Genomic DNA, 14,750 nt, shown 5'->3' with positions numbered 1-14,750 from the left:
ATATATATATATATATATATATTAAAAAAAAGATATACACAAGCAAATGAAAATGATAACACAGCCCTGGCCGGTTGGCTCAGCGGTAGAGCGTCGGCCTGGCGTGCGGGGGACCCGGGTACGATTCCCAGCCAGGGCACATAGGAGAAGCGCCCATTTGCTTCTCCACCCCCGCCCCCCCTCCTTCCTCTCTGTCTCTCTCTTCCCCTCCCGCACCCAAGGCTCCATTGGAGCAAAGATGGCCCGAGCGCTGGGGATGGCTTCTTGGCCTCTGCCCCAGGCGCTAGAGTGGCTCTGGTCGCGGCAGAGCGACGCCCCAGAGGGGCAGAGCATCGCCCCCGGTGGGCAGAGCGTCGCCCCTGGTGGGCGTGCCGGGTGGATCCCGGTCGGGCGCATGCGGGAGTCTGTCTGACTGTCTCTCCCCGTTTCCAGCTTCAGAAAGAAAAAGAAAAAAAAAAAAAAAAAAAAAAAAAAGAAAATGATAACACAACAACAACATATCAAAATTTCTAGAATGCAGCAAAAGCAGTAATAAGAGGGAAGTTTACATCATTGCAGGCTTATATCAAGAAACAAGAGAGATCTCAAGTAAACAACCTAACATCACATCTTAAGGAACTAGAAAAAAAAGAACAAAGGCAACCCAAAATCAGCAGAAGAAAGGAAATAATAAAAATTAGAGCAGAACTAAATAAAATAGAAAACAAAAAAACTATAGAAAAAAATTAATAAAACAAAGAGCTGGTTCTTTGAAAATATCAATAAAATCAACAATCCAGTGGCTAGACTCATTAAGGAAGAAAGAGGAAGGACTCATATAAACAAAATCTGAAATGAAAGAGGAGAAATTACCACAGATATCAGATATACAAAAGATGATAGTAGAATATTATGAAAGAATATATGCTACCAAATTCAAAAACATAGAAGAAATGAATAAATTCCTAAAACTATACAATCTTCCTAGACCAAGTCACAAAGAGGTGGAAAACCTAAATAGGCCTATGGGCAGGGAGGAAATAAAAAAACAATTAAAAACCTCCCAAAAAACAAAAGTCTAGGACCAGATGGCTACACTAGTGAAGTCTACCAAACATGCAAAGAAGATTTGGTACCTATCCTTCTCAAAGTCTTCCAAAAAATAGAAGAAGCAATACTCCCTAACACATTTTATGAGGCCAACATAACCCTCATACTAAAACCTGGCAAGCACAGCACACACATACACAAAAACTACAGACCAATATCTCTAATGAATACAGATGCAAAAATCCTAAACAAAATACTAGCAAATCAAATACAATGACACATTAAAAAAATAATATATCACTATCAACTGGGATTCATTCCAGGAGCACAAGGATGGTTCAACATATGAAAATCAATTAACATAATATACCACATTAACAAAACAAAGAACAAAAATCATATAATGATACCAATAGATGCAGAAAAGGCATTCAACAAGATACAATATCCCTTTATGTTTAAAACTCAATAAAACTGGAAAAGAAGGAAAGTACCTCAATATAATAAATGCCATATATGACAAACCATCAGCTATTATCATACTAAATGGTGAAAAAAATGAAGGCTTTTATTTTAAAATCAGGAACAAGATAAGGCTGCTCACTCTCTCCACTCTTATTCAACATAGTTCTGAAAGTTTTAGCCAGAGTGATCAGGCAAGAGAAAGAAATAAAAGACATCCATATCAGGAAAGAGGAAGTAAAGGTATCACTTTTTGCAGATGACATGATCCTGTATATAGAAAACTCCAAAGACTCCATCAAAAAACCATTAGAAACAATAAACCAATACAGTAAAGTCGCAGGATACAAAATCAATACACAAAAGTCTATTGATTTTCTTTCTTTTCTTTTTTTTTTTGTATTTTTCTGAAGCTGGAAACGGGGAGAGACAGTCAGACAGACTCCCGCATGTGCCTGACCGGGATCCACCCGGCACGCCCACCAGGGGTGACGCTCTGCCCACCAGGGGGCGATGCTCTGCCCCTCCGGGGTGTCGCTCTGCCGAGACCAGAGCCACTCTAGCGCCTGGGGCAGAGGCCAAGGAGCCATCCCCAGCGCTCGGGCCATCTTTGCTCCAATGGAGCCTTGGGTGCGGGAGGGGAAGAGAGAGACAGAGAGGAAGGAGGGGGGGTGGAGAAGCAAATGGGTGCTTCTCCTATGTGCCCTGGCTGGGGATCGAACCTGGGTCCCCCGCACGCCAGGCCGATGCTCTACCACTGAGCCAACCGGCCAGGGCTTCTATTGCTTTTCTATATGCCAATAATGAAACTTTGGAAAATGAACTCAAAATAACAATTTCTTTTACAACTGCAACAAAATAAATAAATAAATAAAATACCAAGGAATAAACTTAAAAGATGTGAAGGACATATATACTGAAAACTACAAAACATTATTGAAAGAAATTGAAAAAGACACAACGAAATGAAAAATAAAAAAATATTTCATGTTCATGGATTGAGAGAATCAACATAGTTAAAATGTCCATATAACTCAAAGCAATATACAAATTTAATGCAACCCCCACCAAAATTCCAATGTCATGTTTTAAAGAAATAGAACAAAAAATTACCAGTTTTTATGGGACCATAAAAAAACCCCAAATAGGCCCTGGCCAGTTGGCTCAGTGGTAGAGCATTGGCCTGGCATGCAGGAGTCCCAAGTTTGATACCCGACCAGGGCACACAGGAGAAGCACCCATCTGCTTCTCCACCCCTCTCCCTCTCCTTCCTCTCTGTCTCTTTCTTCCCCTCCTACAGCCGAGGCTCCACTGGAGCAAAGTTGGCCCAGATGCTGAGGATGGCTCCATGGCCTCTGCCTCAGGCGCTAGAATGGCTCTGGTTGCAACAGAGCAACACCCCAGATGGGTAGAGCATCGCCCCCTGGTGGGCATGCCGGGTGGATTCCAGTCGGGTGCTTGTGGGAGTCTGTCTGACTGCCTCCCCGTTTCCAACTTCAGAAAAATACAAAACAACCACCACAACAAAAAAAAAACCCCAAATAGCCAAAGCAATCCTGAGGAAAAGAATGAAAATGGAGGTATCATACTACCTGACCTCAAGTTATGCTATAAAGCTACGATAACAAAACAGCATGGTATTGGCAGAAACAAACATACAGACCAATGAAACAGAATCAAGAGCCTAGAAATAAAATTATATATATGGACAAGTCATCTTCGACAAAAAAGCCAAAAACACACAACAGAGAAAAGAAAGCATCTTCAATAAATGGTACAGGGAAACTTGGAAAGCCACATGTAAAAGAATGAAACTTGACTACAGTTTGTTCCCCTGCACAAAAAGTAATTCAAAATGGATCAAAGACCTAAATATAAGATCTGAAACACTAAATTACATAGAAGAAAACACAAGTACCAAATTCATGGATCTTGGCCATAGAGAACAATTTATGAATTTGACCCAAAGGCAAGGGAAGTAAGGGCAAAAATAAATGATATCAAAGTAAAAAAATATCAAAAAAGCTTCTGCACAACAAAAGAAACTGACGACAAAACAAACTGACAGCCAACTAAAAGGGAGATGATATTTGCAAACAACGGCTACAATCAGAGGTTAATATCCAAAATATATAAAGAACTCACAAAGTTCAGCAACAAACAAGCAAACAATCCAATTAAAAAATGGGGAGAGGACCTGAACAGATACTTTTCCAAAAGGACATAGAAATGGTCAACAGATATATGAAAAGATGCTCATCTTCACTAACTTTTTGAGAAATGCAAATCAAAACTATAATGAGATACCACCTCACACCTGTTAGATTAGCTATTCTCAACAAGACAATAACAAGTGTTGGAGAGGCTGTGGAGAAAAAGGAACCCTCATTCACTGCTGGTGGGAATGCAAATTAGTAAAACCATTATGGAAGAAAAGTATGATGGTTCCTCAAAAAATTAAAACTAGAACTAGCACATGTCCCAGCAATCCCTCTTCTGGGTATCGATCCCAAAAACTCAAAAACACTGGTTTGCAAAGACACATGAACCCCCATGTTCATCACAGCATTATTCACAGTGGCCAACATATGGAAACAACCAAAGTGTCCCTCAATAGAGGACTGGATATAGAAGATGTGGTACATATATACAATGAAATACTACTCAGCCATAAGAAATGATGACATAGTGTCATTTACGACAACATGGATGGACTTTGAGAACATTATACTGAGTCAATGAAGTAAATTAGAAAAGGTAAGAACTGTATGATTTCACACATGGGGGGGATATAAAACTGAGACTCATGGACATAGATAAAAGTGAAGTGGTTACCAGGGGAGGGGATGTAGGGGAGGAGGTTGGGAGGAGGGGGTGGGGGAAGGGTGTAAAGAGGGACAAATATAAGGTGACGGAAAATGATTTGACTGGGTGATGGGTATGAAACATAATCAACAGTTCAAATGCTACAGAAATGTTTACTGAAACCTCTGTACTCTTATTGATCAATGTCACTCGGTTAAATTTAATTGTCTAAATAAAATAAAATTTAAAAAGCCTGGCAAAAAAAAAAAGAAAAGAAAAGAAAAGACTTGGGAGTTTAGCTGGACCAACTGCTTGCCTTAGAAGGAAAGTGAGCAGAGAGTACCTTCGAAGTTGCCTGCATTGGAGATATGAGTAGAGCTCAACTAGTGGGGTTTACAGGAATTTAAACAGGACATGGATATTGGCAAAGTATGTTGACATAAATATGTTAAGGAAAAACATGTTAAGTCTGTTCTATAGACTTTACATCTGCTGTACCCTTAGGGCTAGAACATTTCTCTACACTCTACCCTTAGTCTTCACCTCACTAAATTCCTTGATGCAGATCTCAGCTTAAATATCACTCTCTCCAGAACCTTCCCCAACCTCAAATATTAGGTTAGATGTCCCCCAACCCCGTCATATACTTTATAGCACTGTTTATTGCTTCATAACACTAAACATGCTTATATTGTGGTTCTTTGTCCAGTATTAGTCTTCCCTACAAGTAACAAGCCCCATAATTGCAGAGGCCCAATATTTCTTTACACAGCTGTGTACCCAGGGCCTAAAAGAGCCTGATATATGGTAAGTGCTAAATAAATATCTATGGCTGAATGGGATTGACTCCTGCCTTAGCCTACACTCCCTCTACTTTCTCTACCCTGAGAATTCCTGAGCCCTGACACCTGTAATGCAGGGAATCAGAGGGCTGGACTTCAGGCCACAGCAGCTGGCTGGCATCCCCTCCTTTCTGTGACCCTGAGGAAATAGGTAGGGAAGCAGGGAGTCACCTTGTTGTAGGCCAGGCTAAGGTATCTCAGCTCTGGGAAGGGTGGGGCCAGCGTCTGGTTCCTGGACTTCAGTGACTTCACAGGAAGAATCTTGAATATGGGAGGAAGTGAATATATCTTGCTTGTCTTAAAAGAAGAAAAATATCAAAGTCAAAGTGCCTTGATGATAAAGAAGTTGAAAGCTGCCAAGGGCCAAGAGACTCTTCCAATGGCATATGGTGGAAAGAATGAGCGCTGACGATAGGCTTGTCAAAAGATACATGTTGGGTCATAAAGGAAGATGTCTCCAAGAGTGCATGGTTCTGGCTCCAAGTTCTCTGAGGTCACATGTGAGCTAATTCCCCAGTACCCAAAGTTCCAGTTTCAAGTTCCTTGAGGCCAATGGAAAATATAGCATTGGTGTAGATATTAGAGTGCTTGCCCCCACTTCTCATACTCTGCTCTATAGCAGCTTATCCTGAATTGGACCCTCCCTCTACACAACTGGGCAAACATTTCTCCAGAGGACAAAGGGACAGTTGCTTGCATTATTAAGGGGACTCTTCCTAGTGGGGAGATGGAGAAGAGTGACCTGAGTCTTGAACACCTGGGCTGAAGGGTTAGCTCACTCCTTTCGGGGATGGAACAACAGCTAAGTCCTGAATTACTTCAGGCAGGCTCTGGGCCTGAATGTAGCACAATGTGCCTCTAGGTAACTTGCAGGGTCATCTCAGCACAACCCAGCTTGCCTCAGGATCAACATGTTTGATCAAACAGAAAATTAAAATTGCTAGATTAATCACACCTAACTTAGTTCACTCACTGATTCCTTGAGCTAGATGGAATCAAAGAAAATTATAAAGTGCCGTATTTCCCCATGTATGAGATGCACCTTAATTTTGGGGCCTGAAATTTGAAAAAAAAAAGTATTACATAAAGTTATCGAACTCAAGTTTTATTCATCATAAAATTCAAACAACTCCTCATCACTGTCAAAACTCCCATCCATTAGCTTGTCCTCATTTGTGTCTGATGACAAATCACTGTCTTCATATATTGCCTCGTCCTCAGTTCCATCTATGGCATTTGAAATGCCACACTTCTAAATGACTTGACAATGATCTCAATCTTGATATTATCCCAGGATCTTTTCACCCAGGTACAAACTTCTCCTATAGTTGGTTTCTTCAATCTTCCTGCTGGTGTCAAATTGTCCCCAGAAGACTTCATCCATTGGTTCCATTCATTTCTCACGGCAGCTTTGAAGAGTTTGTTAATGGTGACATCAAGTGGTTGGAGGTGGGATGTCAAGCCTCCAGGTATGATGGCAAGTTTTGATTTTTGCACTGTAGCAATCTTCTTTGTGTCTTTTGTTATGTGTGCCCTGAACTGATCAAGCACCAATAGGGCAGGTTTATGTAAAAGCCCACCTAGTCTCCTTCTCCAAACTTTATCAAACCAAATCTTTATCCCATCATGATCTATCCAACCCTTGTCATGAAGATGGACAATCACTCCTCGAGAAATGTCTTCTTTTGGCATTGTTTTGCGTTTGAAAATCAACATAGGAGGCAGCTTGGTTCAGTCGGCACAATAAGCTAGAACAACTGTATAATGGCTCTTTTCATGTCTACTTATCTTCACAGTGTTCACCCCCTTCTTAACAGTTCTGTTACTTGGGACATCAAATTGAAGGGGGACTTCATCCATATTTGCAATCTGTTCCAGTTCAAACTGATGTGTCTTCCGACATTGAATGACAAAACGATGAGATTCAAGGACCTTCTGCTTATAGTTTTCAGGCATCTTTTAGGCAAGTCTGGTATATGTACGCATGCTTAGTCCATTCCATTTCATGAACCTGAAGCACCAGTTGTGTCCTCCTTTGAAATCAGTAACTTCTTTTTCATCAGCAATTCTTCTGGCCTCACGCTGAACCATCTTTGTGGACACAGGAATTCCAATTGCCCTTTGCTCTTCAAACCACATCTTCAATTCCCTCTCTAAATCAGGCCATTTTGCTGACTTGCCTCTCATTGCCTTCTTCTGCTGTGGTGTTTTCAGTAGTGTTTCTTCTTCCTGTAGCCAGTCTCAGATCGATTTCTCAGTTGGAGAAGGACTAAACTTACGTTCACCAGCACTATTTCCATTCACTTTTGCAAACTGGATCACTTTTAACTTGAATTCAGCACCATACAAAAATCTTTTCTGAGCCATTTCTGGGTAGAACGTGGCAAAATATAACCTACTGTAATATACCGGTAACAAGTGTGAAACAAAAGCGGGAAGTGCAAGTAAAAAAATCTACAACCACTGTATACAATGCACCCAGTTTTTAGACCCCAAGTTTTTTTTTAAAAAGGGTGCATCTTATACATGGAAAAGTACAGTAGATACTGGGCTAATGACTGAATTCAAATGAACTGGATTCTGTTCCAAGCTCCATTAGTAGTGACTACTTGGAGAGAAAAACCAGTATTCTGGACTAACAAAAATAAAGTGTCTAAGCCAGTGGCACCAAGGATCAGACCCTGGATGATGGTGTTTTTGGCAAGGATCACTCACTTTAGGGGGCTCTAGTTAGGAGTTAATAAAATTCATCCTGTGGGCAACCTCACTTCAATGCTTCCTTGATCACTGAGGCAGCAACCTCAACCTACGGAGCAGCCCCTGCTGTCCTGAAAGCGGGCCTGCGGCCGTGGGAGGCAGGCACCTGTCTGTGGTCCAGCCCTGCGTCTCCACAGGCCCGCACAGTGCCCGGTATGCGAGAGGTGCCCAGGAAACACTTGCTCAATGAATCGGCTTCCTCGATGCAGTATGTATAACTAACTGTCTCTCATGGCTCCATTAGCTTATTTTTGTTCATTAAAATTAATGTTCTAATTCAAGTCACAGACATAAAACAAACAGTTCCTACCTCTGAGGCTGAAAATCCAGGGTAAGATGTGAACACAACCTCTGCAACAAAAGAGAAACAGAACAAAGGTGGGGGAGAGCAGGGAGTGACCCCAGAGGCCAGGGTCTCGGTCTGCCGCCCACTGTGTGCAGGGTCCCTCCGAGAAGGGGTCCTCACTGGCCCTCAGCTCCAGTACTGACTGCGAAGAGGAGCTGGCTGTGACATCTGTCAGGTATACAGCCCTTTGCACTTAAAATCCAAACCCCTTGGCAAGTCCTCAGAGTTCCTGCCTCACCTGGCCTCTGCCTACTTTTCCAGTCTTATCTCATGCTACCCTGCGTCCTCACTTACTGTATTTCAGTAAGTAAGATACTTACTGAATACTCACAAACTGCCTTTTTGACTTTGCAATATATAAGCTCTTTCTAGCCTAAGAACCACTAGGCAGTCAGAATTGATCAGAAAGCAAACCGTTTCTTAGAAGAGAGAAATGTGGATATAAGATGTTGTCAGAGGATTTGAAAATACTAGTTGTTATATTAGTAGAAATAGAATGTGTTAAGACTGTGAATGCAGGAGAAAGACTAAGAATAACGAGCAGCACAGTAGTAAGGAAGAGGCTGCTGAGTGATTTTATTCTTGGGACCATCAGAATGAGATGAACCAGTACAGGGCTGAGTTCAACCTAATAAATCAGAGTGTTGGCTGAGACTACAATCTGTGCAGGCACCACTCACCTTCACTCCAGGTAAGAAGACCCCTTCCATATGTTAATGAAATTATACTGAAAAACATTACATGAAATGACATTAACAATAATATGGGTGGGACACATGGTATAAATAACTTCTCCAGTGATGAGGGACTAGAAAGGATTTTAGGAAAGGTTTGTACCAGGAACAAAGTAGGGATTAGCAGGAGGATGGGCCATGGTCACAAGTGTGGGTGCTGAAGAGAGACCGTCTGGGGAGGCAGAGAGCCCCGCCCCTAGGGAGATGGGCTGCATCATGCTCTGCCTGAATGTGTGTTCTGCCCGTGCCCACGGTCTCAGGAAGCAGCCCAGATACCAGACCCTGCATCCGAAGGTTCTCATTGGGGATTGTTCAACAAAAAGATGGACAATTAAGAATCTCTTAATATTTGAGGAAAATTAACACTATGAAAAAGTTATTGCATAAGAAAAACAGAAAAACTAGCATCTGAAAAGAAAAAAAACAGAGTTTAGTTTAACAAAAGAATAAAAGAATTTAAACAGAATAATTGTATCCTCTGAGGAATTCGAAAGGCTATTTCATTCCTAAAACTCTAGGGAAAAAACGCAAGGGAAAGACTCTATTAACAATTTTGTGAATTTAAAATATGATAATCAAATAAAAGACATAAAAAATGTGCTGGATAAATGAACAGGCCCAGTTGAAGAACTAATTCATAAAAGGAAAGGCAAAGCTGAGAGACTCTCTCAAAATGCAATGCAAAAGGCAAAGAAATATAAAGTATAACAGAGGAGGAATAGAAGATAGATACAGAGCTTTAAGCATATAATGGATTTCACAGGAAGATGACAAAGAGAACGGAAAGGAGAAAATAAAGAAAATTTCTCCAAGATGAAGGAAACCACACATACGTCTTTGATTGAAAGAAACTTTAAAATACCTCAGAGGATAAACAAAAAGAGTTGTATGTGCAGATGCATCTGAGTAAAATTTTCCAAGGATAAAAGGGATATATTAAATTTCAGTCAGCAAACATAGGTTTCCACAGAGAGATTAGAATCAGATTGGCAACAATAGGTCTGGCGGGCAAGGGAGTACTATCACCAAAGTTTTAAGGGGAAATAATTTCAAAGCTAGAATTCTCTATTCAACCAAACTAGCATTTAAGTCTGATAACAAAATGAAGGTGATTTTTCAATATTTTCAAAATTCAGAAAAATCTACTACATGTAAACTCTCTTTTAAAGAATAATTCAAACAGCAAAACGAAAAGCAACACACAAAAGGAAACTATCTTTGTGATTATGAGAAAGGGAGCTACTCTACTTTATTTTTTCTTCTTTTTCAAGTGAGAGGAGGGGAGATAGAGAGACTCCTGCATGTGCCCTGACTGGGATCTACCCAGCAACCCCCATCTAAGGCCAATGCTTGCAACCAAGCTATTTTTAGCAACTGAGGTGGAGGCCAGGACCTAGCCATCCTCAGTGCCTGGGCCTGGGCCAACTGTGCTCGAATCAATCGAGCCATGGCTGTGGGAGGGGAAGAGAGAGAGGGAGAGAGAGAGAAGAGAAGGGGGGGAGAAAAGCAGATGGTCGCTTCTCCTGTGTGTCCTGACTAGGAATCTAACCCAGGACATTCACATGCTGGGCAGGTACTCTACCACTGAGCCAACCGGCCAGGGCTAGGAGCTACTTCTTAAATAAGAGCCCAAAGGCATAAACCATATGGTAAAATTGTGTAATTTATTATAATGGACTCAACTGTATCCCCATCAAAATCATATGTTGAAGTCCTCACCCCAGGATCTTGAAATGTGATTATATTTGGAGATAGAGCCCTTAGAGAGATAATTAAGGTTAAATGAGGGCATTAGGATAGGCCTTTATCCAATATGAATGGTTTTCCTATATAAAAAAAAAAGGAGATTAGGACACAGACAATACAGACAGAAGGATGACCGTGTGAAGACAAAGCAAGAATGCGGTCATCTATAAACCAAGGAGAGAGGCCTCAGAAGAAACCAAACCTGCCAACACCTTGATCTTAGATGTCCAGCCTCCAGAACTAATACAGTTCTGTTCATTAAACCACAACCCCTTGTTGTTCAAGAATCAACTGTATGTGAATTTTGAATCAGGCAAAACTTATGTATGGTGATAGAATGAGAGTTATTCTTGGAGGAGGTACTGATTGGGAGGGTTCCACTTAGGATGCTAGAAATGTCCTATATTGTAATATGGGTGGTGGTTTAAAAAGTGTAAATATGTAAAAGTTCAAATTCTACATACCATTTCTGTATTTCACTCTATATATTTCTATAAATAAATGTTTAAAAATATATACGTGTGGTAATGGCACAGAAATAGAGAACTAGATCAGGGGAGCAGAATATGTAATAAAGGTGACACTTCTTTCCTTTTCTGCCTCTGAATGTTGCCATCTGGCTGCGGTCCTTGGCACTGCGGTGGCCATCTTGAGACCTCAATGGGAAGCAGCCTACCAGGACAAGCAAGCTGGCCAAGGATGGCAGAAAAGAGGATGGAAAGAACCTGAGACCCTTGAGAACATCAATGACTCCAGAATTAACCATCTCTGGAAAGCCTTACCTCTGAGTTTCTTGTTAACAAATCAACTTTTAATTGGATTTAAAAAGCATCTTAGCTGAGAAATAGTTAGGAAGTCACTGAAATAATTCATGTGAGACCTCTACATCCTCAGGCCCAATAGCTTAAGTGCAGCAGCTCCCCAGGGAGCCACAGACTTTCAGAATGAACTCGAAGAAGCTTAATCCCACCATGGGGCTAGCATCTCTGGAACAAGGGCATCATTCACCTGTCCGGTCATCATCCTTTCTCAAGGGCAGTACAGTATAATCCGGTTGCTCATCTGAGGCTTCAGACATTCTTGACTCGGGCTGCAGCATGGACTGGGGACCTTTCTGATGACTGCCCCTGCCCTCAAAGCAATCTCCCGACATGTCTTGGAGCAGAACCTGCTGTAGGTATGGGATCCGGAAAATCCTGTTTTGGTCCAGGCTTAACTTCTTCAGTCTTCAGTTAAGGAAAGTGAAATCAGAATCACAGCAATAATTAAACCTCAGGGACACTACCAAGCAACTTTAGGGACAGAACATGGAATCAGTCTTGGACACTTACTCCTCCTGTGTGACCTTGAGCCAGTGGCTTACCCTCTCTGGGCCTCAAAATCCCTCTCTCTAAAATGGGGATAATATTTATTAACTCTTCAAGGTTCTTGTGAAGATGAAATGAGACAATGTAAATGTGCTGGCACAAAGTCGTGGTCAGTAAATGGTAGCTGAATCCAAAGTAAATTTTCCAAGGCTCTAAAGCTTAACCATTTACGTGCCATTATTTTCATTACTTCAACCAAAAAAGCAGTTAAACTTATCTTTCTGATACTGCCTCTTTATTTTTCTCTCTCCTCTCTCAGGGTTAGGATCCTGCCTCTGGTAATATCTCCTCCTATCCTTTTTTCTCTTTGCTGCTTCTAATCCAGTCACGTGATCAGAAATGTCTGCTGATTCTCTACTTTTACGGCTGTGCTAAAGCTCAGAGGGGAGAAATGACTTACCCATGGCCACACAGCAGAGATAAGTGGTGGAGCTGGAATTTAGACCCAGGTCTCTGGCTTCCAGAGCAGCACTCAGGGTGTCAGATAGGCTGGGGGGTTATGGAGGGCCCTGCAGAGAGAGGCTGTGGCTTTACCTCCTGAGCCCAGCCAGGCTGGCGAAGCAATTGGGGTTGGAGAGTTTGTTGTCATCCAGCATCAGTGTCTCCAGTGCTGGGAACCTCAGGAGGTACCTCTTGTTTGTCAGCGATGTTACAGATGCCTCCCTGTGAGTGCAAAGATCTTGGTTAATGGGCAAAGGCAGGGGACAAACTTCACCATTCCCAAGAAGAAATGGAAGATAAAGAATCAATCAAGAGGTCCAATCAGCTTGAAAACTTCTATAGTGGCCAAGAAAGGTCCGTCAGAGAAGGGTCAGAACATGTAGCTCCCTTCCCCAACCCCACTCACACACACAGTCTTCTGCACGGAGAAAGGCTGCACACACTCACTGATGGCCTCCGTGAGACTGGGGTGGGACAGGACGGGGGGCACTTGCAGTGCTCATGGAAAATACCAGAGTGAAGCGGTCTAACCAAGTCGCGGGGAAGCATTCTGCAGGGGGAACAGTGCCAACTTTTGGGTCAGGACAGACACTGGGTATGTTCTGTCACCCCAAAGATGATTAGCACGAGAGCCCCAGGAGACGATGCCCTTGGCATGGACAGCAGCTTGGCCCCTGAGTGGGAGAGGTAACACAGGCTGGCTGCAGTGAGACTAAAGAGGCTTCATAAAATGTACACAGCAGGAAAAAACTGAGAAGTCCCTTTTTAATTTTTTATTTATTTATTCATTTTTTTTTTTTAGAGAGGAGAGAGAGAGAGAGAAGGGGGGAGGAGCAGGAAGCATCAATTCCCATATATGCCTTGATCAGACAAGTGCAGGGTTTTTTTGTTTTTTTTTTTTAATTAATTTTTTTTAGTTTATTCATTTTTAGAGAGAAGAGAGAGAGGAGAGAGAGAGACAGGGGGGAGGAGCTGGAAGCATCAACTCCCATATGTGCCTTGACCAGGCAAGCCCAGGGTTTCGAACCGGCGACCTCAGCATTTCCAGGTCGACGCTTTATCCACTGCGCCACCACAGGTCAGGCGAGAAGTCCCTTTTTAAACTTAAACTCTGAGGATTCCCAGAAACACCCAGGAGTGGGATGTAACAGGCTGAGGTTCTGAGTCACACAGTGGGGCAGGAGGTAGTGGCATTTTAGGTACAACCATTAATGTGACCTCATTTTTGTTCCCAGGTGGATGAGGCCTAGATAATTCTTTTTAAGTACACAAAGGTGGATGACTCAAACCATGTTTCCATTCTATCCCCTCCATAGACTCAAATAAACACACACAGAGACATCCAGTTACCAAGACCTATAGATACAAACAGCAAGAGGAAGCATTTCCTCAGAGCTTACTGCCTCCCTGGCATTGTGTTAGGTGTTTTATGTATGTCATCTCAGAATGGCACTATGGAGGGCAGGTGTTATCTCCTTTTCAGATGAGGAAACTCAAACTCAGTGACTTGCCTAAAGTCTCGTAGCTAGAATATGGTAGAGCTCAAATTTGAATGGAAACCCCAGGCCCTGTCCTGCAGCACGCACCTCTCACATCACATCTGCAAGCCCCATGTAGATTAAAGGGTGGGGATATGGAAGGGCAGCTGCTGCCTGGGCCAGAGAGAGCTTCATCAGGATAGACAGTGAGTTCAAAAGTCTGAAAGGACTACAAGAGCACACTGAAAGTCAGGAATACTTCAAAGGTGAATTTAAAAAGGGTATAATAGCCACTCATCCATCTATTCATGCTCAAGTATTTATGGAGTCAGGCACTGTGAATAATACAAAGAGAAAAAGAACAAACACATCCCTCACCTCAAGGTGCTTACCTTGTGGAGGAGGTGGACACACTGCATGCAGTGGGACAAGTGCTATAACAGAGGCAGGCGCAGAGCTTGTGGGAGTCACCCACTCTGGTGCTGAGAACCCAGGGAGGGCAATGTTTAAGCTAAACCACAAAGAACGGAGAGGGAATCTACTGTGCTCTTAACCACCGTGACAGAGGGAGGACAGGGAGAAAAATGATCTTTTTGTGGAGGAACTGTAATATATTTAGAAGTTCTGGCAGCCATGTTTCCCATCATGAGGCCCAGGGAGACACAATCAACTTGCCTATGCAAAAAAATGAGGTGAGCAGAGAAGAGCAGATGTGAAAGCCGAGACAGAACTTCCGGCTCCTC

At 42.4% G+C, this 14,750-nt stretch overlaps 1 protein-coding gene across 1 annotated transcript in view; it reads right to left on the bottom strand.

The window, feature by feature from the left end:
* The window catches only part of XRRA1 (X-ray radiation resistance associated 1), a 102,816-nt gene that overhangs the window by 28,815 nt on the left and 59,251 nt on the right, over positions 1-14,750 (bottom strand). Inside the window, exons 8-11 of the mRNA XM_066253718.1 lie at positions 12,623-12,751; positions 11,730-11,947; positions 8,206-8,246; positions 5,310-5,435 (exon numbers count right to left, since the gene is read on the bottom strand). Of these exons, the coding sequence (XP_066109815.1) occupies positions 5,310-5,435; positions 8,206-8,246; positions 11,730-11,947; positions 12,623-12,751 (514 nt within the window). The remainder of the gene's footprint in view (positions 1-5,309; positions 5,436-8,205; positions 8,247-11,729; positions 11,948-12,622; positions 12,752-14,750) is intronic.

This window comes from Saccopteryx bilineata, chromosome 1, assembly GCF_036850765.1.
Source record: "Saccopteryx bilineata isolate mSacBil1 chromosome 1, mSacBil1_pri_phased_curated, whole genome shotgun sequence".
Classification (NCBI taxonomy): Eukaryota; Metazoa; Chordata; class Mammalia; order Chiroptera; family Emballonuridae; genus Saccopteryx; species Saccopteryx bilineata.
The sequence above is the reverse complement of the archived record's forward strand: the minus strand, read 5'-3'. Positions and strand labels throughout refer to the sequence as shown.